The following is a 12984-nucleotide window of genomic DNA, read 5'->3' as shown; positions in this document are numbered from 1 at the left end:
CCTTCCCTAATGAAGATTTCACAAGGCAGAACTGCTCCCTGTACCCTCATTTTCCACAGTATCCATTTTCTTCACTAGGATACATTCACCTCCAACAGCACCTTCCCATCTGGCCCAGCCAGGGTGGGTGGAGGACTCTGCCTGCCCCCGGTTCCCTGCAGGAGCCACGGGAGCATCCCTGCACACGGGTCAGGCGGGGATGCTCCGTGCTCTGACAATCAGTGTGAGCGAGGGACTGGTGCCCTCTCCTGGAGTGTGGCTGGGATAACTGGAGCCATCCATGGACTGGGGGCCAAGGAAGAGGGACAATGCAGGAGGGAAGGATCCTGCTAGTACTGGGCAGTAAAGAAAGTGTCACCTGCGGGCCCTGACTCTCCATCCCGGGCGAGGTGACAGCACTGCAGGGAACACTGTCAGGCAAATCTGATTGCATTTATAGCCATGGTTGCTTCTTTAACTGGGAAACTGGAAGGCTGACCCCACCACAGAATAAACCCTCCTCCCTGTCCTTGCCATAACACTGAAGAGATCAGACAGTCCTGGAAACAGCCAGTTTTAAAATTAATTGAACCTTGAGGGGGTATTTTGCCGCCTCCGAGAGCAGAGAAGCGACATGGCAGTCAGAGAAAAATCAACGGCTAAATAACCCCAGACAGGGCAGCTGTGAGCAAAACCAGGACTGAGAACACCTTTGCCAAAGGCTTTTCCAAGATGTTTTTCATTCCAGCCCCCAGCATGGCACCCAGGCCACTATAAAAGCATTCCTGGCGATGGAGACCAACACCACACTCTGCATCCCAGCCAAACAGCTCCGGACACGCCAGCAAAGGAAGCCTGTGGGGACACAGATCCAGCTACACAATAACTGGTTAAAACACACAGGGTGTCAGCTGAACCAGCCTCACACAGCCTGGGTATTCCTTGCAGCAGCCCCCAGCAGTTGGAATTCATTCTTGCTTTGATGAGGGTTTATTTTCCTGGTCAGACCACGGAGCTGGAGCATCCCAGGAGTGCCAAATACTTGGGCAAAGCTGGAGAGCCAAATTTCTATTCTTTCCCTTTTTGAGCAAAGCACACAAGGCCAAAGCACACACACTCCCTAAGGAGTCTGAGCAATCTTTAAGGTCCTGTCCTGCCTTGCTGGGCATGGAAGGCTGACTGGGAATAGAATCCTGGAATGGTTTGGATTAGAAGGACCTTAAAGAACATCTCATTCCACGCCCTACCACAGGGAGGGACACCTTCTCCTAGCCCAGGTTGCTCCAAGCCCTATCCAATCTGGCCTTCAACACTTCCAGGGATGGGGCAGCCACAGCTTCTCTGGCCAACCTGTGCCAGGGCCTCCCCACCTCACAGGGAAGGATTTCTCCCTCATCTCTGATCTCTCACCACCTTGTGTGGCCCCTGCAGATGGAAAGCACTCATGGCACTGCTCTCTGCCCAGCACAGACTCTGGGCTCAGAGTGCTGGCTGCTCTAAGTATGCAAATACAGTGAACTGGGGACAGAGACAAAACTATTAAAAAATCTGAAATACTTTTGATTTTCTGCCTGAAATGACGAAATACTGTGAGGTTCAGCTTCACATTTCTGAAACCAAATGCTCTGATTTTAAGACCTGGACTGCAAACATAGATATCGTTAACAAAAAGGAGCAAGAACTACCCCCTGCTCTTTTTTATTTGCTTTATACAAACTTCTTGCCCAGATTCTGCCAGCCAAAATCTTCCCTCTGCCCAATTCATAACAGGCTTTATCCCAAGCATCTCACTGCTCTGCACAGTGCTCAAACTTTAGGTTACAAAATATGTTTCCTTCTATTGAATCTGCTCCACTGTGTATAAATATTCACTGAAAGGAGGGCTGGAATCCAAAGTCATCACCACTGACTCACTAACCAAACAGCAAAACAAAAACCAGCTTTGGGCTGGTGTGAAATAAAATCCCCTTTCATTTTTCAGAGCTGAGTTGAATTAAAAAAAAAATGTGGGTTTAACACTGTCACTTGCACAGGAATAAAAGTGTCTCTCTCTACTGCAAACCATTCTGGGTCAAAGCAGAGCAAGAGGCAAAGGATATCAGGTGCAGGAAGGCAAAGCCACAGGAGCAAACAACTGACAGCTCTGGTGAACACTTACTTGTCCAGGGCCACAGCTTGTTCATAGGAACACTTGGCATTCTCAATGTCTTCCAGGTTGGTCAGGGCAACTGCATCAAAGCAAAACACACACACAGGAGTTCATGTTTCACAAGGAGTTCATTTTTAGGGCAATGCTGAATGTCATTCAGTCATAAAATATGTGCCAGCAGGGTTGCCTAGACTGCTGCCAGAATTAACCCTGCTGATCACAGAATCATGGAATGGCCTGGGCTGGAGAGACCCTAAAGCCCATCTCATTCCACCCCCTGCCATGGGCAGGGTCATCTTCCACCAGACCAGTTTGCTCCAAGCCCTGTCCAGCCTGGCCTTGGACACTTGCAGGGATGGAGCAGCCACAGCTTCTCTGGGCAACCTGTGCCAGGGCCCCACCACCCTCTGAGTGAATAATTTCTTCCTAATCTCTAATCTACATCTGCTCTTGATGTCACTTCGGACATGTTTGTCTCATTTCATCCCAAAAATGTCCAGTGCTGTAAATCCAGACCCACTCCTTAGGGAACCCAACCCCAAGCTCACACACCTAAAGTCTTTTTCAATGTTTAATCTGATCTGACTGCAATTCAACCTTCTATTCACCCCAGAGAGAACAGCCTGGGGAAGAGCTTCTTAGTAAAGCCTTCATGCACTATTTCTTTACTTCAGCCCACACCTTCTGTGTCTGTAATGCTGCAGCCCCTCAGCTGGATCCCTGCTGGAGCTGGACCATCACATACCTGCCAGGAGCATGTAGAGCTCTCCCATCTTGGGCTGGAAGCTGATGGCAGCACTCAGGAAGTGGAAGGCTGAGGCATATTGCTGCATGGTGAGGTGCACCAGCCCCAGGTTGTACAGGATCTTCCAGTCAAAGGGAGCCAGGTAGTTTGCCCTCTTCAGGCAGCTGATAGCCTGCAAAAACAGGGATAAATGTGCTGTGACAGCCCAGCCAGAACAGACCTCCTGCCTCTGCACCACAGGAACCTTGTGCTTGCATAAAGCTTGATACAGATGGGAAAAAATGGAAACATGGTCCTTACTGCCACGTATTTCTTCTTCCCGAAGAAGCACATCCCGATGTTGTTCCAGAGCGGGGGGCTCTCGGGAACGGCGCCGGCCACCACCTTGTACTTGGAGAGGGCAACGTCGAAGTCCCCGTGGGCCTGCATCATGCTGCCAGCAGCCAGGGTGGCCTGGGGGACACCGAGGGACCAGACACAGCAGAACAGCAAGAGGGCAAAATGATTAAACTAAAACCACCTCGAGAGCAAACACTGAACTTTTTCAGGGTTTCCTTCCAAGGGCTGCCCCGACCAACAGTGGGGAGAAGATGAGGACTCGGATCTCCCACCAGACAGCAGAACACAGGGTGAAGAAGGGACCTGAGTCTGCTTCTTCCTGCACTACTTTGACCACAGTTGTCTCAGAAATAAGAGAGCTTGCCCAGGGAAGCCGGAACACATCCCTGGAAGTGTTCAAGGCCAGGTTGGATGGGGCTTGGAGCAACCTGGTCTAGTGGAAGGTGCCCCTGCCCATGGCAGGGGGTGGAACTCACTGATCCTTAACGTCCCCTTCACCCAAACTAGTCTGGGATTCTATGATTCTATAAATATTGCAACATGATGAGTATTTAGGGTATTTTTTGGGGTGACAGAAGTATTTCTTGGAGTCTGAGTCTATGATTCTATGAAAAGAATCTATAGACTCTTTTTTACCACCAAGCACTGATAGAAATAGTTCTGGTACAAGATAACTGGGGAGTAAAACATACTCAAGCAAGACATAAGCAGCAAAGCTCTCCTAGTTCACACTGACTGGCTGATACTGCAAATTAGTGGGAATATGCATGGGGAAAAAAAAGGAAGTGAGTTCAACACACTATATTTAAACCACACCAGTTAAGTCCCTTATAGGATTTCACAGTGACAAGTAAAATTTGTAAGTGTAAAGGTGTTTTCACAATAACTCGTGTTTGTCAACCACACATTGCAATACTCTGCACTGTCAACAGGGAAAAAAGGAGAGAAATGAAGTAACACCCCTAAAAAGGGAAGCAGTTCCACAATCAGGAAGGAAACCTAGACGCCAAGCTCAGCTTTCCAGGTCAGAGCCAAGGGAATACATACAGCAGCTGGAAGCACAGGCAGGGTTATCTGCAGAGAATAACATACTGCAGTATCACTTGGATCTGTGCTCTGTCCTGAGGAGTCACAGGGACCCAGCACAGCTCTTGGGATTTTTGAAACAATGTCTAGAAGACTTTCCTTCCTAAGTAAATTCCACCCGGATTTGGTGTAACTTTAGATTAAAAACCAAAGGGGTCAATCTCATATTCTGCCTCCTCCCCTTTCCCTATCTCCACACATCCCCAAACTCCCCACCCAGGGAAACATCACAGAAATGTATTTCAGAAAAAGCTTTCTGGACATGACCCTTTCCAGGCTCTCTGAGCCCTGGACAGAGATGGCAGAGCTCTGATACTGGAATTAGCCTTAAGAGGTGTCCCATCATCATTCCCACTCCTCACCTTGTAGTTGCCTGGGTCATAGGTAAGTGCATTTCCAAGGTGTTCAAAAGCCTTCTGGTAATCTCCAGTCTGGAAAAAGAAGTAAATACACATCAGAAATTCAGGAATAAGGGTGGCTGAGAAGGAGAACACATCCTTTGTGAGCAGGAGAATTGCTGGTTCAGTTACATATTCAAGAAAGTGAATTTTGCAGTGCTCCCATGGCACACACATGTTCCCGTTTGATAATTCACAGAACAGATTCTAAAAATTTATTTAGCTGGGCTGGATTCACTGTTCTGACACAAGCAAAGGCTTCCAAATAGTTTGTGCTCTGACATTTCCACACAAGAGTGAGCTCTGGGTTGACAGTTCTCTGCTCCTATATCCCAGAAAAGAGGCTGTGAATTGCTACTCTGCACATCCTGGATTCTCTCACCACAACTTCCTCACTGCTCAGGGCTCTTCTGTTCAGGTAAGAAAGACTTTCTTTGTCTTCCCTTGGACTGTAAGTGTTGGTGGGCCTGACTGTGGCCCTACATGAACACATGACAGGTTAGAGTCACTGAAATCCTATGGATTGGAGCCAGATGAGCTGTAAGGTCCCTTCAAACCAAACCATCCTGTGATTCTGTATTTTCAACAGATTTCACTGAAAGCCCATCTAGTTCCACCCCTGCCATGGGCGGGGACACCTTCCACTAGACCAGGTTGTTCCAAGACCCATCCAACCTGGCCTTCAACACTCCCAGGGATGGGGCAGCCACAGCTGCTCTGGACAACCTGGGCCAGGGCCTCCCCACCCTCACAGACAACAATTCCTTCCCAATATCCCACCTATCCCTGCCCTCTGGCAGTGGGAAGCCATTCCCCCTTGTCCTGTCCCTCCAGGCCCTTGTCCCAAGTCCCTTTCCAGCTCTCTTGGAGCCCCTTTAGGCACTGGAAGGGGCTCTAAGGTCTCCTGGAGCTTCTCTTCTCCAGTTGAACACCCCCAGCTCTCCCAGCCTGGCTCCAGAGCAGAGGGGCTCCAGCTCTTGGATCAGCCCTGTGGCCTCCTCCTCCTCCTTTCAGGCACTGCTGCCTGTCCTTTGCTTGTTCACTCTCTGGGAAGTTTACTTCTGGAACAATCTGCTGCCCCTTCCCATCCATTTCCCAGACCCAGGGATAAGCACCTCTTTGTTATTCAAATCGATTCTGATTTTCCTCTGTGGTGCATTAACACTCACAATTTCATGGCTGCTTTTGTAGGATAACTTGCAAGACTCCTGCTCCAGGAACAAGGTAATGACTAGTCATGTTTTGTTATATTTGGAGGATTTATAACAGAATTAGGGCCGTTGCCAAACACAATTCCTGCTCTGGCTGTGGTCCAGGGAATCAACTTGCTTTTAGCAGCAACAAGAAGATACAGAAAATCAAGCTCTGTCCTGTTAAACTCAGCCTTTAGAGAAACATGTGCAAGTCACGGGGAGGTGGACAGAAATTAACTCTATAAAAAAAACCAACATTGTTCTTTTGAAAATAATTAAGTTCATGCAATAGCTAACAGCCTTCAGTACCTGCAGGTACAATAAGCCCAGGGCTGTGAGGAGGTCTGTGTTTTCTGGAGAAAACCTGGAACACAAAAGCCAGAGGGTTGCATTTGCTTATCAGCCCTTCCAGAACAAGGTAAAAAGAGAATATGGAATTACGATGCTACATTACACTTGTACCACTCCAGGAAATTAATTTCACTGTTATTATTAAACACAAATATCAGAACAATTGCCACCATGAGGACTTCCTTTGAACAACACAACTTCCCAGATGTCCTCTGGGTATCAATGGGAAGGCAGCAAGATTCTGTGGGATAGATCTGGACACGTAAAAAGATAACGTGGGTTTGTTAAGCTGCAAAGTGAGTCTGCATCAGTGACCTGGAAATACAAAATGGGATTTTCCATCATCTCCCATAAACCACCCTGTAAATCCATCCATCCTAAGCCTCCCAGGCCACGTAGGACAGGCAGTGCTCAGCATTTCTGATGGATCCTACACACACTCCTCGTCAGACTTTGAATTCACCCTGTAAAAAGATTACAAATAAACAGGATGGAAACAACAACCAAACCCAAAAAGCCTCACCACAACAGAAGTCAGGTTTCAATTCCCTGCTGCCCAGACTTAGGAAATCTGATCTGCACACTCACATTGGCACCTCTAAATCTCAACCACAACAAAACTGCCTGTGCCTGGTGGTGCACAAACAGATTATGGTGGAGCTGGAAACAGCAAGGAAAATATGAGAGGCAGATGAGAATAAAAAAAAAAAAAAGGAGAAAAAAAACAGGAGTGAGGAAGAAAGGAGGGCAAGGGAGAAATGGGATAAGATACATAAACCTGGTAAGGTGCTTAGCAAGGATTATTTACGTAATAAACATTCTAGATTAGTCCCAATGCCCACCCAACCCAACCCACTGTCAGAGAGCCGAAGGCAGACATGTAGGGGAACACTGGGGTAGCTCCTCCAGTGGCTCCTGACATGCTCCTGCTTTTCCTTAGTGTTGGCTACATTTTAAAGCACTGGTAAATCAGATGCTCAGGAACGTCCTAAAACAGGCACTGAGGAGCAGTGATGGGGTGGGATAAACCCACCTCCAGTGGGCCCCAACCCACCTCCAGTCTGCCCACTCACAGCTTCCAACCACAAACCACTCCAAGGGAAAGCAGCATGTGAGACCCAGCCAAGGATTTGGGACAGACAATCAGGGTTAGATCATTTTGGTAGATAAACCTTTGGGATTGATGAAGTCAGTTTTGGATCAGTTTGCTCCCAGGCATCTCCATCCGTTTGTTATTCCACTTTTTTGGCAGCCCTTCCAGCAGCTCCCTCCCTCCCTGCCACACTGTCAGCAGGAGCAGGACCACAGCTGAGAGCAGAGACAGCTGAAGAGCTTGGAAGTGCCAGCTTTGCTCAGAGACTCTATAATTACCATTAGCTTTTTAATCATGGCCTCAATTCAGATCTGGGACACCAATCAATTTTCTCCTGGCATAGGAGGGGAATGGGCAGATGGAATAAAGGATATTTCTTACTCTACGGCTTTCTTATAGACTTCAATGGCTTTATCCACCTCCCCCTCCAAGAGGTGGATTTTCCCCAGCATCATGTAAGTCAGGTCATGTCTGTTGAGCTCCAGGGCATTGTTGAGCTGGTCTCGTGCCTAAAGACACAAGCAGAGGGAAAAACAAAAACTGGTGAGTGATTACAGAGCCCTCAGTGAAGCAGCAGCCCGAGAGCAACCCCCAGAGCCAGGGAAGAACAGCCAACCAACACCCCCTGAGACGCAGAACACAAAAACCCAGCCCAGATAATTGTTGGAACAAGCTCTGCAGCAGCAGCCACGGGCTTTTAGGGGCAGGAAAAGGCAACAGGACGTGTTTCAAGCCAAGCAGGAGGCAATGGCCTCCCAGGGAGGAGAGGAGCAGGGATCTGTTCCTGGATTTGAGCTTGTTTGGTTTGGGGGAAGCTCCGGATTTGTCAGGTGAAGGGTACTTTACAGCCTTTTCTTCCCTAAATGCCCTTCCAGCAGTGAGCATGGACTGCCAAGTGAAAATCCCAGAGATGTGAGCAGGTCCCAGTTTGGAGGGTGTCAGTGCAGACAGCAAATCCCAAGTGTGAACCTATACTCTAGAGCTTTCTGTTTTACTGGGATGTCTCAAACAGGGAATGCAGCTGGGGTTTGCTGCAAGGGCCACAGCACCCCACCAGGAAGAGCAGCAGGGCCACACTGGAAACAAAAAGGTTCTAAATGCTGGTTTTTCCCTTACAAACCGGATCAGAGGCAGCTCAGTGCTCACCCCCAGCACTCAGGGGATGGTTAAGTGAGGAGCATGCTCAGACTGGGAATATAACTCCATTTCAGCTTCCAAGAAGTCCTCTGTCAGCTCCAAAGCTAATGCAGTCAGTGCTGCCCACACTGCAGCTGTGCTCTTCTGTGACTTCTGCTCCAGGCTTGGGGCAAAGGGAGCTTCAGACACAGGAGCAAACCCCTTCCATGGAGGAAAAAAGGTGCCTGCTGCACCTCCAGCAAACCAAGCCCAAAACTCTTCCCTCTGAATCCTGCCAGACCCCAGGGGCAGCAGGTTTCCTTTGGGAACTCTCCTCACGAGGTGGAGCAGTTTGAGCTGGGGAAATGGTCTGGGGCTTTACCATCACACTTCTTGCTTCAGGAGGATGGATCTGGATTGCTGTTCCCACAAAGCCAGCACTGTTCATGGGTCTGGCTCTAAAAGGCTCAGAGACAGAAGCAGCTCTTGTTGGAGCACAGCTGGTTTTCTGTCTAGTTTGAGGTTTCTCAAACATTCCGTTTAAAACCAGAAATGCTCCCTGAAAAATCCTGAATTTCAGAAAAAGCCTCCTGCTCTTCCACAGGCTCCCTTTATCCAACCCCACTGACTTGGAGCTGACTCAAAGTAACTCAACAGACAAATGGGAACAGAGACAGCTCACAAACCTTTGATCCCAGAAACAAACGTTGAAGTAAAAAACTTCCTTCATACCTATGGCTGCAAATGACCCACTCCAAGCTACCAAAGACTGTGAGATTTCTGGGATGCTTCCTGCTTCCCACTGGCATTACCTTGTTGAAGTGTTTCAGGTACATGTAGCACACACCCAGGTTGTGGCTGATCTCCTGTTTGAAAAAAGAACAAAACCAAATCAGCACAAGGTATGAAATACAGAATCTGACAGCAGTAACAGCACTGACCTGGATCACACACCCCTGTGCCTGCCCACACCCTTCTTGCTCTGTAGAGCAAGTAAACCTATAAATTCAAGTTCAGGCACCTACAGAGAATAAGTGGGATGGTACACAAAAGATCACAGTCCACTGAGACAAAAACCAGAGAGACAAATCTCTCTTCAGAGAGATGAGAAATTCCTCTTCAGAGAACAAAGAGCACAGACTTGTTTCCTCTCCATGATGTCACTCTCTCAGATGAGGGATGTTGCCCTTATGGGTGGCTCTCAGTCCAGCTGTACATCATTAGGATATGCACAATGCCCAACCCAACTGGACTAAACTGGAAGATGTGCCTAAAAATTAGGCAAATCAGAAGTTGAGCACCAGAAGGGCTGATATCCCTCTGGCATCCCAAACAATTCTGCACAGGGTAGGAAGATCCCTTAGGGATCCTAAACACTCTGGTGACACTGCAGAGACTGTCCATGCCTCTCATTCCTCACCCACAGTTTAACAGAAAAGCACCTGGCACCTTCCCCATCCCAGCACATCTTGGGGAGCTGAAAAGCAAGGCCCCCATTCCTTGTTTCTATCCTGGTGAGCATTTCACTGCTTCACCAGCTCAGACAGCCTTGACCTTCCACAGGAAACTCTCTTATTTCCCCATTAACCCCCCTGGAATGGTGTTTTCTTCCACACAGCCTCTCCAGCTGTGTAAGACAGTACTGAGCAATGACTGCTGGTTGCTGCAGCTTGCAGAAGAAGGGAAGAGCACAGCCTGGCTCTGCTTCCAGTGCTGAGCCAGGAATGGGGAATAACTCATCAAAATCCCCACTGACACCTGCCTGCTGGGTTGTAAATAGGGTTACAGGATGCCAAGCACTGCAAGGAGCTTGGTGAGCTAAGGGAATGCAAGTGGGAAAAAGACCCAGAGCATAAAAGGTTTCTGAATCATCTGACATAGGGTGAGTTGAAAAAAACCCAAAGATATCCCTGTATACTGAATTTTACACCTACTGAGCAACAAATAGATGAGCTCACCTATTGCAAGCCTATCTTAGAAACGCTCCTGCAGGCAAAACAGTCACCTGCAAAAGACCCTCTCACCCAGTGTCACACCTTTCCCTTTGCAATGCTCTTCCTGCTCTGTCTTATTATACAGGAGGGCTAATTTAATCATGGCTGCTGTATTTTCAATCATGTTCTGCACCACAAAAGCTTTCCCAATTACTCAAGCGAGTTTTAACGACTGAGGCTTTTGAAACACTTCCCAAACTCCCCTTAACATACAGCTCTGGTTACGTTCAAACTGATATCTGCAAAGCTCAAACTCATTGCTCAATTCTCTGTGGCCCAAGACGAGCTGTGGGGCTTTGCAGATGGAATGGTGCCTGGCTCCTGTGAGCCAAACCAGGCTCAGAGCATAGGCAGTGTGAGCTCACCCCTTGCCTTGGGACAAGTTTGCAGCTCCTACAACAATCTGCAGCTCACTGGACACTCACCCAGTCCTTCTCATCCAGTTTAGCTGCTTCATTGTACACTTCAATGGCTGCCTTGTGCTTCCCCAGGAGAAACCTGCAAAAAGGATTACAATTCTTATGTTTTCCTTGCTTTCAGACCCTGCTGTGCAACCACTGTCACCTTTGCCAGTGAGAAATGATGCTATTTGCTGGTTCTCCAGAGAGCTGCATGAGAAGTTTAAAATCTCAGCAATCTCAGCACTGCTCCCTCTCAGGGCCAAGGTCACCCATCCTGACATTACTGGAGATGCAAGGAATGAATTCCCAGACTCTGCAGCCTGCCTTTGTCTCCAAAGAAAAGAGACGTGACCTAACAGAACATTCAGAGACAGAAGGGGGTCTGTAGGGCAAGTTTGCCCAGCTCAGGTCAGCACCTGTGGCTGTGAACTAGAAATCAGTGTCACCTCTCTGCTTAAAGCCCAAAGAAGAAGAAAACACAAAATCAGGCAGGCAGATAAGAGGGATTCTGCTTAAAGAACAACCCACGCTTCTGGGAGCCAACCCAAGTGTAGATAAGGAGGAAACATGTCTGGAATTAAGCAGCCTCGAAGAAAAACAAAACATGGAAGGTCCTGGGTGGCACATCAAAGAGAAACAATAAAACACCACTCACAGGGATCGTGCCACCTGCTTGAGGTTGTCAGCGCTCCGTGGGTTCAGAATGGAACATGTCTGGAAAAGTTCAAGAGATTCTTGAATCTTCCCCTCCAAGCGAAATATCAAAGCTGTAAGACAACACAGAGCAGGCAAATTAGTGCATTATCTGCAGGGAAAAACGTCCCTCTGACAGCAGGGAAAGAAGGGGGGATACGGATCTATTTTAGCAACGCTCCTTTGGTCCTTCCCCCTCCTGCAGCACTCCAAGGAGATGTGTCTGAGGGCAGAATGACAACACAGGCAAAGGACTCTGCCTGCCTGCAGAAATCTGGGAGGCAGAATAAAGGCTTGAAGCTTCAAAACCTGGGTAATTCCTTGTACAGATGCAGTCTGGATTTCTCCCCTCCCCAGATTCTACAGTGTGTCTTTGGCCAGCAAATCTCTGCTGTCCTCCCCACCACAGCACTTGGAATTGGAATGCCACGTTTTAGGGGATGTTTTTTGGGGGGCAGAGGGCGGGACAGGAAGAGAAATTCCATCCTTAGAACCAAAAGTGAGACAACAATCACCTGAGGTAGGGATCTCTAAGAGAAAACATACAACTGTAACCCAGTCAAACACACCCCAAGGCACTAAAGGGCAAGAGCTCACAGTCCAAGGAGGGATCAGTGACAGAGAAAACAGAAAACCTAATCTGCCCATTTCATGGGAAAATCCCCAACTCCAAAACTAGATGGAGCAAGCAGGGGAAAAAAACCCAGGTATCTTTTACTCAACAATTTTATGTGTTTCCCTCACCTGTTCCCCTTCTCACTGTTCACTCCATCTCAAACCAGGAGGGCCTTACTTCAGCAAAATGAACTTCTGGACATACCTTGGACGTAGACAGCATATTCACAGAGCCCTTGGGACTCCTGGAGCTGCTCCTTGATGACAGCCTGGAAGGACAGGAGTTGTAAACTTGCATCATTTTAACAGAGATTTGATATCAGTCACAGAAACCACAACCCCACCTGTAATAAGGGCACTGGACTGTGACTGGGCCAACCCCAGGGTGCCCAGGAGAGCACTGTGCCAGGAATACTGTGGCCCTCTCAGTATTCCTCTGTTCATTCCTATTCCCAAAGGTAATTAGATACTACCTGGGGAAAATGCCACGAGGCATGTCTGGAAGCATCCTCTGCTGATAAGGGTATCTGCTCCAGGCCATTTGTGAAGAAATAAATTGAATTGGAGCAACTGCAGCTGAGTCAATGAAAGCCAAATGAACAAATGAGGAGTGCAGGGGGGAAACAACCTGATGGAAGTGTAAATTCCTGCTGGCTGCATCCATGCAGCAGCCAGTCTGGGGTGAGGGTGCAGTTTGGACATAATCCATAGTCACAGGTGCCCTGAAATTATAAAACTGGTCAAAAAGAGTGACTTTTGGGAGGATGAACACTCTGGGTAGGAACCAAAGGCATCACTTCTGCTCTGAGACTCCACTTTTGTGCAGAAGTGG

At 48.2% G+C, this 12984-nt stretch overlaps 1 protein-coding gene across 2 annotated transcripts in view; it reads right to left on the bottom strand.

The window, feature by feature from the left end:
* Nucleotides 1–12984, bottom strand: part of BBS4 (Bardet-Biedl syndrome 4) — a 35673-nt gene that overhangs the window by 4320 nt on the left and 18369 nt on the right. For both annotated transcript variants that reach the window (XM_017816865.1, XM_017816866.1), the window contains exons 4-13: nucleotides 12358–12421; nucleotides 11500–11611; nucleotides 10869–10941; nucleotides 9262–9315; nucleotides 7715–7842; nucleotides 6199–6253; nucleotides 4661–4729; nucleotides 3174–3326; nucleotides 2874–3045; nucleotides 2138–2207 (exon numbers count right to left, since the gene is read on the bottom strand). In XM_017816865.1, the coding sequence (XP_017672354.1) occupies nucleotides 2138–2207; nucleotides 2874–3045; nucleotides 3174–3326; nucleotides 4661–4729; nucleotides 6199–6253; nucleotides 7715–7842; nucleotides 9262–9315; nucleotides 10869–10941; nucleotides 11500–11611; nucleotides 12358–12421 (950 nt within the window). The remainder of the gene's footprint in view (nucleotides 1–2137; nucleotides 2208–2873; nucleotides 3046–3173; nucleotides 3327–4660; nucleotides 4730–6198; nucleotides 6254–7714; nucleotides 7843–9261; nucleotides 9316–10868; nucleotides 10942–11499; nucleotides 11612–12357; nucleotides 12422–12984) is intronic.

This window comes from Lepidothrix coronata, unplaced genomic scaffold (genome assembly GCF_001604755.1).
Source record: "Lepidothrix coronata isolate B3197 unplaced genomic scaffold, Lepidothrix_coronata-1.0 Scaffold58, whole genome shotgun sequence".
In the NCBI taxonomy this organism is placed as follows: Eukaryota; Metazoa; Chordata; class Aves; order Passeriformes; family Pipridae; genus Lepidothrix; species Lepidothrix coronata.
The sequence above is the reverse complement of the archived record's forward strand: the minus strand, read 5'-3'. Positions and strand labels throughout refer to the sequence as shown.